The 13,344-nt window shown below is 31.8% G+C and overlaps 2 protein-coding genes across 2 annotated transcripts in view; one reads left to right on the forward strand and one right to left on the reverse strand.

Moving 5' to 3' along the window:
* Positions 1-13,344, forward strand: part of LOC113398947 (agrin-like) — a 331,801-nt gene that overhangs the window by 228,139 nt on the left and 90,318 nt on the right. The gene's annotated exons all lie outside the window — the stretch shown is intronic.
* On the reverse strand, positions 3,850-7,401 carry LOC113394678 (probable NADH dehydrogenase [ubiquinone] flavoprotein 2, mitochondrial). The gene is made up of 6 exons (XM_026632077.2): positions 7,343-7,401; positions 6,928-7,053; positions 6,304-6,491; positions 5,431-5,638; positions 4,621-4,697; positions 3,850-3,967 (listed from the first exon to the last, which is right to left on the reverse strand). The coding sequence occupies exons 1-6, from the start codon at positions 7,379-7,381 to the stop codon at positions 3,862-3,864; spliced, it is 744 nt and encodes a 247-aa protein (XP_026487862.2). The 5' UTR covers positions 7,382-7,401; the 3' UTR covers positions 3,850-3,861.

A 13,344-nucleotide genomic window follows, 5' to 3' on the forward strand; every position in this document is an offset into this window, starting at 1 on the left:
CAAGACAGAAGGAATGTTCTAGTAATACTTAATCTTACCACAAATCCCAAGGGGGAATATGTGTTGGAAAAAAGACCTCACAAATATATTTTAAATACCTAAGTCATAATAAAAACAGCCTACGCCGTCATTTATATTTGATGTCTCGACTGAAATAACAATTTATTAGATTATCCTTCGGTAACGCGTTCTATGAAACTTGTTTGTATAAAATTAATTAAATTAATCTTTAACAATAAACTATCGAATTAGTATTGACAGTAGTCGACGTTTCATTGTTCTCATTTAGTCTTCAAAGAGAATATCAAAAACAATACAAAGTTATATTTAACTAAACATTTTGACAGCATATATTCCTATTGTCCTGTATTTTAACGAGAACCCATTTAGTGCCGCTGTTTCGGCTGTAATGTGGCAGATACTATCGACGTGACACAATATATTAGTGGTTTAAAACCATTAAAGCAATCTCCAATAGATATAAAGCCAATTACACACATTTTAGTCTCACTGCATTTTAGTTTAATTACAAAATAATGAATGCTCGATTAGAAATGATCATGAAAATCAATAATTTTATTACAAATTCCAGAAAAAATATAAAAACTTTAATATTATAAAAAAATGTAAAGCCTCAATTGTAAGTCTGTGATAAAGCATTTGATCCATCATTGGCATAAAGTACTATTATCAATTTAATTCCAATTCTTTGGCTCTTGTCCCGGCCGTATGGTTTCCGAACAGATTAATGTGCCATTTCAGCTACTCGAAATATTAAAAATAATTCTTGGTAATAGGTTCATGTATCAACATCGCCTAGATCGTGCATCTAACCTCTACCATGTAAAACATACCCAAAGAGTTCTGTAGACACCAACTCATAAATGAGATAAAAACGTTTTATATTTTACATTTCTAGTTTTTTATGTGCCATCAAATAGTTATTGTTATTTACTACCCATAACAGCGAATGTTGATAATCATTTCAAATACAGCTTTTATTATAATGTACATTTTATTCCAATTATAAAAACTGTAACTGTAAAAAATTAATACACTATTAGTAAAATCGCGTCGCACAAATTAAATAAGGATTTTCACCAATGACATATTTAAACGATAATATACCTATACAAATATTATACAAGAGTGATCTACCCGCACGTTCTATGATTATACAAACTACCGCGACGACTCAGCGCCGGGGTATAATGATTTCAACAACGTAGTCTTTGAAAGTGCCCAAACCGACTCCGACCTTACCGTTAATAAAAGCTATATCTACAATGAAAAATATAATCATAGTATCGAACAACCATCCATTCTGAAACTAAAACCATCATAGTGAAAAAGTTTATTAAAGTATAAGTTTTCGCGTGAATCGAAATAACTTACAAACTAAATTTACGTCTTCATAGTATTTGTGTCATATTTAAAATTTAACATTATTATCTACCTATCGATACACGAGAACTACCTCTCTAGATGAGCATACAACTATTGTAAAGGTAAGGGCTGGTTGAAATGTGTCAATTAATGTCTAACTATGAAATACTCTTGTTAAGATTTTGACTGCGGAACTATGACATTTACTGCGTTATTTCTTGATAATTTCATTTTAAATTATCAATATATTTATTATTGCTTTATTTAGTTTATTGAAATTAGTCCAAAGACTATGCATAAATTAAAAAAATATATATTATTTAACACAGGCATATTAGCCCTAGTATTAAAACGAACTATAAATATTCATCAAACAAATATTGAGAACAGAGGAACGTTTTAGTCATAGTCCAAAAATAATATCTGTCAAATAGAGTTGATATATTACATTTTAATATATAACAATTGAAAGACAGAAAAATGTAAGAGTAGGAAAAATTCCGAATAGCGTTATGATATAATCTCGTAACGTAGAACCTTGCTGACATACAAATCGGTCTCATGGGTAAAAGAGACGACAGCCCTCTGAAATTATGTGCCTGGGACGATTGTTGAAAAACAATTTATCTATCAGCGATGACGAGCACCTCGTCTCGATGGAATTTCGTTTTTATCATATTGTATTGAGTTCGAAAATATTTCGATTAACTTTAGTATTTTCAATTCATCAGTTTTATTGAAATCGCTTTATAAAAAACGAAATAAGATTATGTAATAACAATTCGGTTATTTTATTTTATATGTATATGTTAATAAAATGGTAAGCGTCAATTGCGCAATGGTTAACGGGCCGCCTAGCGACGTAAAAAGTCACAGGATCGATCCTGACCCCTTGGGCTATTGTCGTCCACAGTCCTAGCACAAGTGATGAGCTTAAAAAGAGGGAAAATAGGGGTATTAGTAATTGCTCAATTAATTTGGGGCATTGCTTTTAGTATTAAAAAAAAAAAAGAAATAGGAGGACTGGTTAATAAGCCACCTGATGATAAGTGGTCCGTGGACAAAAACGCCGAATACATATGTGCTGTATGAAATGTTACCCATAGACATAGACTACTTTGGGAGGAAATTCCCTGTGGTTGTAATGAAACTGGGTGAATTCACCTTCAAATCGGAATACAGTAATACGAAGTAGTCCTGTTAAGCGGTAGAATAAGTGATGAGTGGGTGGTACACTATACAAAGTGATAAGCCAGATGGACTTGTGCAAAGTTACCAGTACCACTTGCTGATTCCTACATAGCTCCACGTTCAAAAAAGAGCAAAATATTGTAGTTTTAGTAAAAATAATAATAACAGTATCTAAAATGAGTATTTTTTAACATAAACCCTCTTAGGATTACTTAATATTCACGTGCATTGCTCGTTACTTCGCAAATATTCTAGAGAGAATTCTAGGTAAAATTCTAAGCAAAATATCTTATATACCCAACTATTATATGGAGACCTGCCTTTACTGACAAAATCCCAGAGCGCGGGTCTCTAGAATGTTGTTATTATCAAAATACTAGCACTCAACAAACACTCATTGTTCTATGTACCGGATAGTTTTACCTGTAATTAAAGTTTGCGGGTAAGATAATATCGGTTGTGATTGCCGGGAACTACTTAATTACGGAACGGGATGTTCCCGAGGGAAGCTATCGGAGACCTCGACTTGAGAGTGGCTCCAAAGATTTACCGCTCTTGACCCCACTTGATCTAAGTCTCCAATCCTATACTTATATCGTGTACACAAATCCTAATCAATTGCTATTACAAACTTAATGTATATTCCCTGTGTTACAGGAATTTAGATTGATGAGATTTTGGTTCAATTTCGTTACTTGAGTTTTCCAAAAATGACTTTCGATGTCAACGTCGTATCAATTAAATACATTCACTGTTGACAATGTACGCCTTGTTTTGAGAATTTAAAATTTAATCATTATCGCAAACACCTTAAGTTTCTCTTTTTTTAATTATTGCAGAATAAATTACAGCAAAAAAATTAAACCGTAAAACATTTTCTTTGTGTAATCATTCGTTTATATTAAGGAATTCAAATCACGTGGTATTCTAATTAGTTAAATTTAAAACGTCTGTAAAGGAAATTAATTTGAAGGGAAACGTTTGTAAATGTTTATCTTAAATTTATATTTATATTTAATATAAATTTGACATCAGAAAAGTGAAAATCTTCGAACTATAATTAATCACTGATTTATAATCGGACAGGATGATCTTAGGTTTGAGGTAGATTGTGGTTCCTATGTATTAAAAACGTGTCGTTTCGCTTGCGAGTGGTAGAAAATGAGGTTTACACTTATCTTATGGAATTTAGTGACCTTCGATAAAATAAAAAATAATCAAAAGTAAAATTTATAATTTATTTAAATTATACATAATATATTTTTTTTCACTTGTTGCACAGGATCAAACTGGACTGAATAACGATGGTTGTAAACCAAACCCAGGCGGTGGTGGTTCTTCTATTAGAGTTGTCTTGCCAGTTATTGGTTCCGAAGTGAATCTATCCGATCTATTACAATATATCATCAAAATTATTATAGTAAAAGAAAAATGGCACATTGATGTCGAATACATGTTGATATTAGCAGACGGTCGTGGTTACAAACCCGAACAAGACTTTATAATACTACTTTTACTTTATAAAGCTTTTAAATTAACCACTAAAAAACCTTTATTTGTTAATTTATTTATAAAGTATTTATCTTACGCTCGGTGTCGACGAAAGAGAAAAAGCTTTAAGCAAACTATACCAAATGCAGTGTTGTAAAATCGTGCTGAAATTAACTCCGAATACTTTAACGGACAAGAATGCTTAAAGTGCTTACAATGATAACTATAAGAATGATGACAAAATTCTATTTTATAAAAGTGAAATAAGTATCAATGCTCTCAGTTCAAATTAAAAAGGTACTTTTCATTGGTTTTAGTATTACGTTGCAAATTAAAGCAATTTCCGTAACAATTCAAATCTATAGAACCTCTTTTAAACATTTTCCTGAAACAACTTGAAATTCAAATAATATTTTTGATACATTACGCATTTCAAAAACAGAAGAGGTTCTAAATGCGAACAAAGGCATAATTGTCAAATTTATTTAAAAAAAGGCATGTTATTATTGCTTCTACTGTATAATTTCTTATAAGCATATTTAAGAAACTTACTGAGGGCCCCACGGTGGAATTCTTCCACATCTCAACGTTTGTATAATATTATGTACATCGCATTCATTGACATCCTCCTGTAAGAGTAAACATCTTAAATAAACAATTAATTTTCTCTAACACATATTACAAAGGCGAGTATACCATCTCATCTAATTATACGTTCGGAAATGGAAATCCTCGCTAATTCATTGGATAACCATAGAGATTATACGGCTTGATTTTGGATACATGTACGATCGTATGAGCCTATTCATGTCCTAAATTTAATCAGACGTTCTAGTATAATCAATTTCGTCCGAATATCATATTACAACCTTTTCATGAGTTAACAATATGTTTACTTTATAACTACAAAATATTCATTCCAAATTCAAATTTCATTGGTATTGGAATATAAACGCATATTATAAATGAGTATTGTTGCATAGTGTCTAGTATCTAATTATAGTTTTATTGTACGGTTTATAATATTTTATTTATTAAACTAAAATAAATGCTAGACTATAAAGAACTCATGAAACAAAATGGGGTATTTCTTGTCTGAGACATTGCCTTGGGCGCAACATTCGGTACAAGTCCATCTAGCTAGGTACCACCGCTTCATCAAATATTCTACCACAGAACAGCAATATTTCATACTGTTGTGTTCCGATTAAACCAGTACAGGCACATAGGACAAAACATCTTAGTTTCCAAGGTTGACGAAACATTGGCTATGTATGTGATAGACAATATTTCTTGCAGTATCAAAGTCTATGTCTAACTTCAACCAATTAAAAAAAAACATTTTTTAATTAAAATACTTACGTAATAATCGTCGTCTACTACTATAACAGGGGCATTAACACAGGCTCCCTGACACTGCACAATATCGACGCCAAACATACCGTCCGCAGACACTCCGCCAGTACAGCAGAGTGTTGTCTCTTCTACCACCTGAAGAATAGTGTCGGCACCTCGAAGCATACATGGTGTTGTGACGCAAACTTTAACATTATACTTTCCCCTGTATCGTCTGTAAAATATGATGTTATTCTAATCTTTAATAATAATTTGCAATATTATATAAATAAATCCTAGTTCCACTTTAAAACCAAATTAAAATTCGTTTTATAATACTTAAGTGTTTCTATTTGTCTGACATTTAAAGGCTTACACTCTTATAAAATACAATTTGAAAATTGTTTTACCAAACGCAATTTACACAATAAAGTGTTTTACATATTTGTTTGAAATATTTTCTCAATATAAATATAATCTAATAATATTGTATTTATAGTAATTTCAAATAGACGCTATGTTATTTCTGAATAATGTCCAGACCGACACTGAATTTATAAACCCTTAATAGAAAAACATTGTTGTTCTGCAATATTTTTTGGCTTATTACAATTTTGTTATATATATGTATATACTATGCCCGGCATGCGTTGCAGTGCTTTCTACTCAAATACGATACGACTTGCGCCAAAATATTCTCCGTGCTCAAAGGTACACTAATCGTCATGGCGATGGTTTGAAAAGTATAGAAGTTGGTGTCCGGTAGCGCCATCTAGGGAAGAGTTGTAACTGGAGGTATAATAAAACTTCTGCAATAAAAATACAGGTACTCCAGCCTTAATCATCATCGGAACAAAATTCGTTTATTAATCATACATACCTAAATTTATATTGACATACCTCTTAATCATTGAATAGAATGTAGCCCATTCGTAAACTCTCATCCTGGGTATACTGAGTACTTCAGCCACTTTGTGCATAGCAGATATTGGGACCCAGCCTATCTGCCTTTGTACAATGTCCATAGCGGCGCTTAATGCAGATCGTTGAAATCCCTCAGGATAATTCTGAATGATAGCTGACAGTCTCTAAAACGCAACAAAACCTATTGTTCGTGTACTGTAAATGGTCGTTCTGTTTTATGCATAATGACGTATATCCTACGGTTCAAAACGCATTGAACTTTGGAATTATATTAGAACTCAGTAAAGGATCCAAATTTCCCACTGCTGGCCAAAAGCCTTGTCTTTTTTTTTAGAGATCTCATAATCTCTTGAAAATCTCATTCACTCACAAAATTGTATCCGACATGCGCAGGTTCCCTCAAGATATTTTCCTTTACCATGGAGCAAGAGATGAAATATTAAGATGATAATTTGTATTTATTTATAATGAATTAATTTAAAGCTACTACTGATTCAAATTAAACGTTAACTTTATCATAATGTACAGAGACACAGACTACGAAGTGAGTTCTAACCAAAAAACTTTCATAAATTATCTTAAATACTACGAATCGTATACCTTTACATTCGCTTCGGAGAATTCAAAAGGTGTGTCTGCATTATTGTCTTTAGTGTCTCGATGAACATTTAACTCTTCACTAAAAAAATATTTGGACGTTGAAATATTTCTGAATAATTTATGAATCTGAAAAATAAAACGAATCAATTCGTCGTCAAATTAAAACACAATATTGATTTGTGTACAACCTTTTCTCATTGAAAATAGGTACTTAAACTAACAAATGAACAACCTCGTGGTCAATGGTTACCATAGCCTACAGACATTAAACCAAGATATTAAACCGTAATACAAAAATAGCAAGTATTACTGTTTATTGGTAGAATATGTAGGTAGGAACCCAGAAGGGGTTGCAACAAGTGTTGATGATGTATAATATAATATATTACTAATTATAGCAATTGTTTTAGTTCACCTTGACTTTGATCAAGAGGCTGGGCAGAATCATTATCATAATTAAAAGATAATACCGCGTGAAACAGCAAAAAAAGACAATATATTTTTTACTAATTGTCAACTTGACAACACAAAAGTTATTATTTCAATAGAAACTCATTTCACTTCAAGTTTTTAATACAATTGGAAAAATCATATTCATAAATTTAATACTATAAGTGTCTTTTTTTATTAAGACATTCATGCAACACTATGTATCTGAGTGGTAATTATTTCATTTATTTTCAATCCCCGATGCACAAAAGATTCAACTTAACGAATGTATCTGTAGCATTTTAACTCCTAAACGGATGAGCTGATTTTGATTCAATTATTTTTTTCGTGAAAAGTGACTTGATCGCGAGTATGCGTAATTATCATCAAAGAAAATCTATTCAGCGGTTCGAAAATCTTCAGGTATTTTCTAGTTGTTGAAGGGATGTGAAAAATAGTGCCAATCTCAAAAACCGAGGTCCTCTTATTCCACGGTTCACGTTGGTGCCTTATAGGGTTAAAATCACTGTCGAAGATGGAGCTTTGTGCAGCATTTAGTCCAACTTGCCCCTAAGCTCATCATCGCCCTACAACCTAGAACCTCCACCCAGACACTCATGGCAATGAAAGTGATATGCGTATTATGTAATGTACCTTGGCAATAATTCTTGTGGGTGAAATAAAGTTACAGTGAATCCCCCAATGAGACGGAGTGGGTACCACATTTATAGAAGGTATTCAACTGGACGCCTCTGAATCCCATTTATATGTCCTTTTCATTCGAGGGCAACGCGTAATAGTGTCTTTCCAGAAAGATAAAAAGTCCCTTACCTGATACTGTGGCAATATCTGCAACCAACTATATACCCAACCCATACTCAAACATCATACCCGTGTCGGGGGTTGGCTCATCTTCTTACAGCAGATTGATCTCACTGGAATTATCTCAATGAATAAATTTATAGATACTTATACTCAATACAGTAATATCAAAGTGAGGGGTACTTTAAATTTGTAATTTAGTTTCATATTATTAGCTTGAACAATTCTTGCAACTATTTTTTAAATATTAGGTATATTGGGTACTGGCTGGCGTACACTGCACTGACATTCTATAAAAAAAATTTATAAATAAAAAAAAAAAAATGTATATATATATATATTGTAACATGTTCTTGAAATAAACCTGTTATATATACCATAAACCTTAATGCAAGTGTCGACAACAATTGTACAAAGAATTATTAAGATGTTTATATATAATTTAAAAATATTAGAAGAAGAAGAGTTTGTCTGTTTGAAAATACTGAACAATTTACCAGTTCTATTTGATAAAATCTTCTTAGTTAGACAGTGTATTTTTTGCGAAAATTAAAAACTAAACGTCTCTTACATAATATGTAAGACGAGAGAGAAGAGGGAACCGCATGAATCAGCTAGTCTTATAATTATGTTTGTTACCCTTTCACCTCAAAACTACTCAACTGTAACCGTTAAATTTTACAAACACTTTGTCAGGCGTACCGAAAACAACATAGAGTACCTAGCGCCTGTCAAAATCTCATAAGTGGGCGACGCCGCGGACGGAAATAGTTTTATACAACTACAGTAAGTATTGTTTAATAATGACCTTAATAGCGGACCTGTGCACATTTTTAGGAATCATTTTCATCAACGAAACAAGTTTTTACAAGGCTAAGGTTATCTAAGTGAAATCTTTGCATCTGTTGTTAATTACCAATTTATTACTCGCTAGTTTCCAGTAGTTCAACAAAACTCGGTCAGCAGTTAACTTTTGCTTCGTATAATCTTAATCCCTTTGGTGCGGGCGTGCGCAATGATCTTTGCATTGCTAATACAACTTCTTATATAAAGGAGAGAAATGAAAGTAAAAACATTTCTTTAAAGATAATAAATTCAGTCGTTAAAATTAATTGGTAAAACGTTCTTTTATTTATTTAATTAATAAAAAGGAACTCCATTAGATGTACGTATAAAATATCTAGTAGCTAATACTTGAAAAAACAATATGCACGAGAATAGGTTACATTTTTACAAACGTTACTTAAAAATAATCTTCTATATATATAAAATAACAAGTCCTGACTGACTGATTCATCATCGCCGAGCGTAAACCATTAAAGTTAGGACCTTGAAATTTGGTGAGTAGAATCTTTTTATTGAGTAAACACCCACTAAGAAAGGAATTTTGGAAATTCAACCCCTAAAGGGGTGAAATAGGGGATGAAAGTTTTTATGGAAGTCCGTCATTTTTTAAAGTTATAAATATGAGACTTTATTTTTGAGATACAGATTAAAAATGATTAAATACTTATTTAAGTGTTTCTAGATATTCCACCTCCAAGACGTTTAATAAGGGTTCACATTTCTTATATAGCTTAGTCTGGAAGTCCGTCATTTTTGAAATTTTATTTTTGGGCTACTGATTAAAAATGTGTAGATACGTATTTAAGCGTTTCTTGATATTTTATGTCTAAAGGGAAAAATAGGTGATGACATTTCGTATACAGGTTAGTCTGGAAGTCCATCATTTTGAAGTTAGAAGCTTGAAATTTTATTTTTTGGCTACCGATTAAAAATTAGTTGATTCTCATTTAAGCGTTTCTGGATATTCTACCCTAAGGGCTGAAAGACACACCAATGTGGTATACAAAGAGGTCTTAAATTTACGTAATATTTTAAGTTAATTTGTAAATATATTCATATTCTACGCGAGCGAAGCCGCGGGTAGAGGCTAGTTAATTAATAATATTTCAAATCCTTTACATGCTCTAAAATATATAATATTTTTTTACACGTACTATTTTTCTATATATGATAAAATGCAATGAAAATTTAATATTAAGTTCTGCAAAATTCATGTAACTAAGCAGAATATATTATATACTTCTAACGCTTCTCTATTCCCTAACTTACATACTGATAACATTAGAACACTTCTCAACTTTTGAACTTTAGCTTATAAATATACATAAATATTTTAATACACTTTACCAGAACATCATCATATTAAACTTGTTGAATGCAGAAAACAATAACGGAGTGTACGATCCTCTTTATGTGGCAAGTTGCCGACGATGTTAGTCGTTACTGAAGCAGTCGATATTCAAGAATATTGGAAAAAGATGGTAAAAGATGGCACTTCGGTGGATCAAGTAGCAGGCACTAATATTCGCTGGATGCAATATCTGCGCTCATTCCCATAAAACTGCTCCAGGCGAACGTCTTAGGGACGTTATTGACCTTATAGAATTTCGCCGAGGAGGCAGATATCGGGTAATTTCGACGTCGTAAATGATGTTTATCATTTCAACCCGCTGACCTATGAACACTTAATAAGCGATATTCCCTTTATGCATTTTCATTTCTGAACGTCAAACGAAAGTCAAAAAAGTTTTGTTACAATTTTTAGCCGAGGAGGTATAAGATCCGTCTTCTAATTTTATCGCTTTATCAACAGGTGGAAAACTTTACAAATCGCAAAAGTATCCTCAGAAACAGTCTATTGTTTTCGTTGTTTTACGAAACGATTAAGAAATGAAGGGCGGACAAAAGTAGAAAAATATTATCTTCCTTTTAATAAAAAAAGAAAACATTTAAATGGGGAATTTAAAACTCTTAACGGCCCATGTTAATTTTACAAAAAGAAACATTTTCACCATTTTCATCAGCAAGTAAAATATGCTTTGCGATTTGAAATACAATCTGAATTTAAAATGAAAACCACAATTTAAAAGGATCCGATGTTAAAAATACGCTGTAGCTATTGCAAGAAAAAAAACTTTAACATTTTAACAGTGCACTCCGTCTGCCTCTTTTAAAGCTAAAACTTTTCCATTTTAACTTGGAAACAAGTCTCGCAGTTCTATTTACACAGATAGTGAATTTGTTAATTTATATTAACAAACATTGCTTTACTTGTCACGTAAGTTCTGAAGACGGAAGAAAAATATTCATTAATTCTATTTCTATGTGAAATCTTACATTATTAAAAAATAAAACACTCGCTTGACTTCAAAAGTAATTAAGTAAAGTATTCTAAGAAACCTTTCCAACGGATAACCTTTAGTTTGTCCGTTCAATCAGTAGAAATTACAGAATATGCTTTACGATCGACGGATCTTTAGATTAATTTTATAATATAAAATAAAAAAAGTTATATTACTGATATATAAATACGAGTAAGTCACCGGTTTTCTTGTAGAAATATGAAGATTTCATAAAAGGATACGAATAAAAATAGTACTTATGATATGTCAAAAATTATGCCATACGAGATTAACGAGCTCGTTAAAAGATTTTAGGGGAGACGCTTTTGTATCTCACCCAGACCCTTGTCACGAGTAAACGTGTTATGAAGCAATTAACTCACATTTTCATAAACGAAATTCTTTTTCCGTTACCATTATTTTCGTTAAGGTAAGTGGTCTGAGAAATAACACAAAGTTCAGCTTTCGGGTGTTCGGGTCCATGAAATTGTATTTCTTGAATGTAATCTACGTTTATTCAAATAATTCTAGCATAAAAATTTTATTCAACCTTATCAAATGTCTCGAATTTCATTAATTATAAAAGTTTTACCAAAAATTAAGGAATTTAATTATGAAATACGATGTTTTATAAACGAAATAGTTATTCTGATCTTGAAAATGAATACAATTAAGTTATTATAATATTAACGAAAATATTATAAAGGCAAACGAGACAAAATAATGACGTAACGTGTAGTCTTAGACAGGGTTTAGAATTTCAACAAAAACCTTAGGTATATAATTAGCCATTTGAAAATAAGCTTATCTTAGACCCTTATAATCCCCACTCTAACTTTGATCCTCCCGAAATGAAGGAGACCTACGGAGATTGACATTTGTAGCGTTATCTTGCTCCGCAGACGTTTCGAAGCCGCTGAATATGATTTTCGCTTGTAATTTGAAACACACGCAGGGAGTTTACCAATGATTACTCTGTATAACTAGATAAAGAATTTCTGTTTTGAGCACTCATAGGAAGCTTGAATAAAACAAATAATAAATATTTACTGGTATATTATTATTATCATCGATTTAGTATTATCAGTAACTACTTACCAGTACTATCAGTACTATATTAGTATTATATACGAACACGCCTCAAGCATAATAAGCGTCGTTTACTGCCATTAGTGGTTTTCTATTACTTATAATTTACATCTAACTATAATCAACGTAAAATACAATTAAACAAGAAACATCAAGTTCGTAACGAATAAAAATATCAAGAACATATGCACACAAAATTAATGACAAAGTCTTATTTTTTTCAAATTAAATTGATACAACACTTTATATTGCCCAATTGAATAACAAACAAATCATCTTAATCTGTTCACAGTCGGCGAAGCTATCGCGCAACAAAGGCCACACAAAAGAGGCCGAAATGATAACCAACCTCTTTTTGAAGTTGGCATTGGCATCAATTAACTTATTAATTCTATATTAATCATAAGTCAGTGTTAATAGTCAGTAATGGCTATTTATTCATTAGAAATTATATAAAAATGTCATCGTTCCGTTCGTAGTCATAAAAAGATATGTTATACCGCATAAAATACTGGCAATCGTTTGAGCGGCGTGATAACCTTAATCCAAAAGCCAGACTTGCCTTTAAAGCATTTTTTCTTTTCATATTTAAAGAAATAATATTTATATTATGGATTGCCTAGGAGCTCTAAGACTGCAGCGTTCTCATCCAGGGTTCATCAGGCCAATAAAACATGAGTTTTTATATTAAAAAAAGAATTCGAAATTTAAAACTTTGCAGTTAATACTCCTATGCCTCGAAAAGCACGTGAAGATGGTCTTGCGCTTGAACTCACGTGTCGAGCGCCGTAATGTCTACTGCATAGTTCGCTGCCCTGCTTTGAAAATGACTGCCGAGATTAAAAAGTGCTTAGTAAATTAGTTTTAGTCTTTAGTCAAAATATTATAA

This window comes from Vanessa tameamea, chromosome 2 (genome assembly GCF_037043105.1).
Source record: "Vanessa tameamea isolate UH-Manoa-2023 chromosome 2, ilVanTame1 primary haplotype, whole genome shotgun sequence".
Taxonomy (NCBI): domain Eukaryota; kingdom Metazoa; phylum Arthropoda; class Insecta; order Lepidoptera; family Nymphalidae; genus Vanessa; species Vanessa tameamea.

What these genes read in the sequence shown, in the direction of transcription:
- LOC113394678 (XM_026632077.2), bottom strand. Translation starts at nt 7,381, where the DNA reads ATGATAATGATTCTGCCCAGCCTCTTGATCAAAGTCAAG. An exon ending in GCCTCTTGATCAAAGTCAAG is followed by an intron (nt 7,054 to 7,342) that starts GTGAACTAAAAC and finishes TTTATTTTTCAG; the next exon opens with ATTCATAAATTATTCAGAAA. An exon ending in TCTCCGAAGCGAATGTAAAG is followed by an intron (nt 6,492 to 6,927) that starts GTATACGATTCG and finishes GTTGCGTTTTAG; the next exon opens with AGACTGTCAGCTATCATTCA.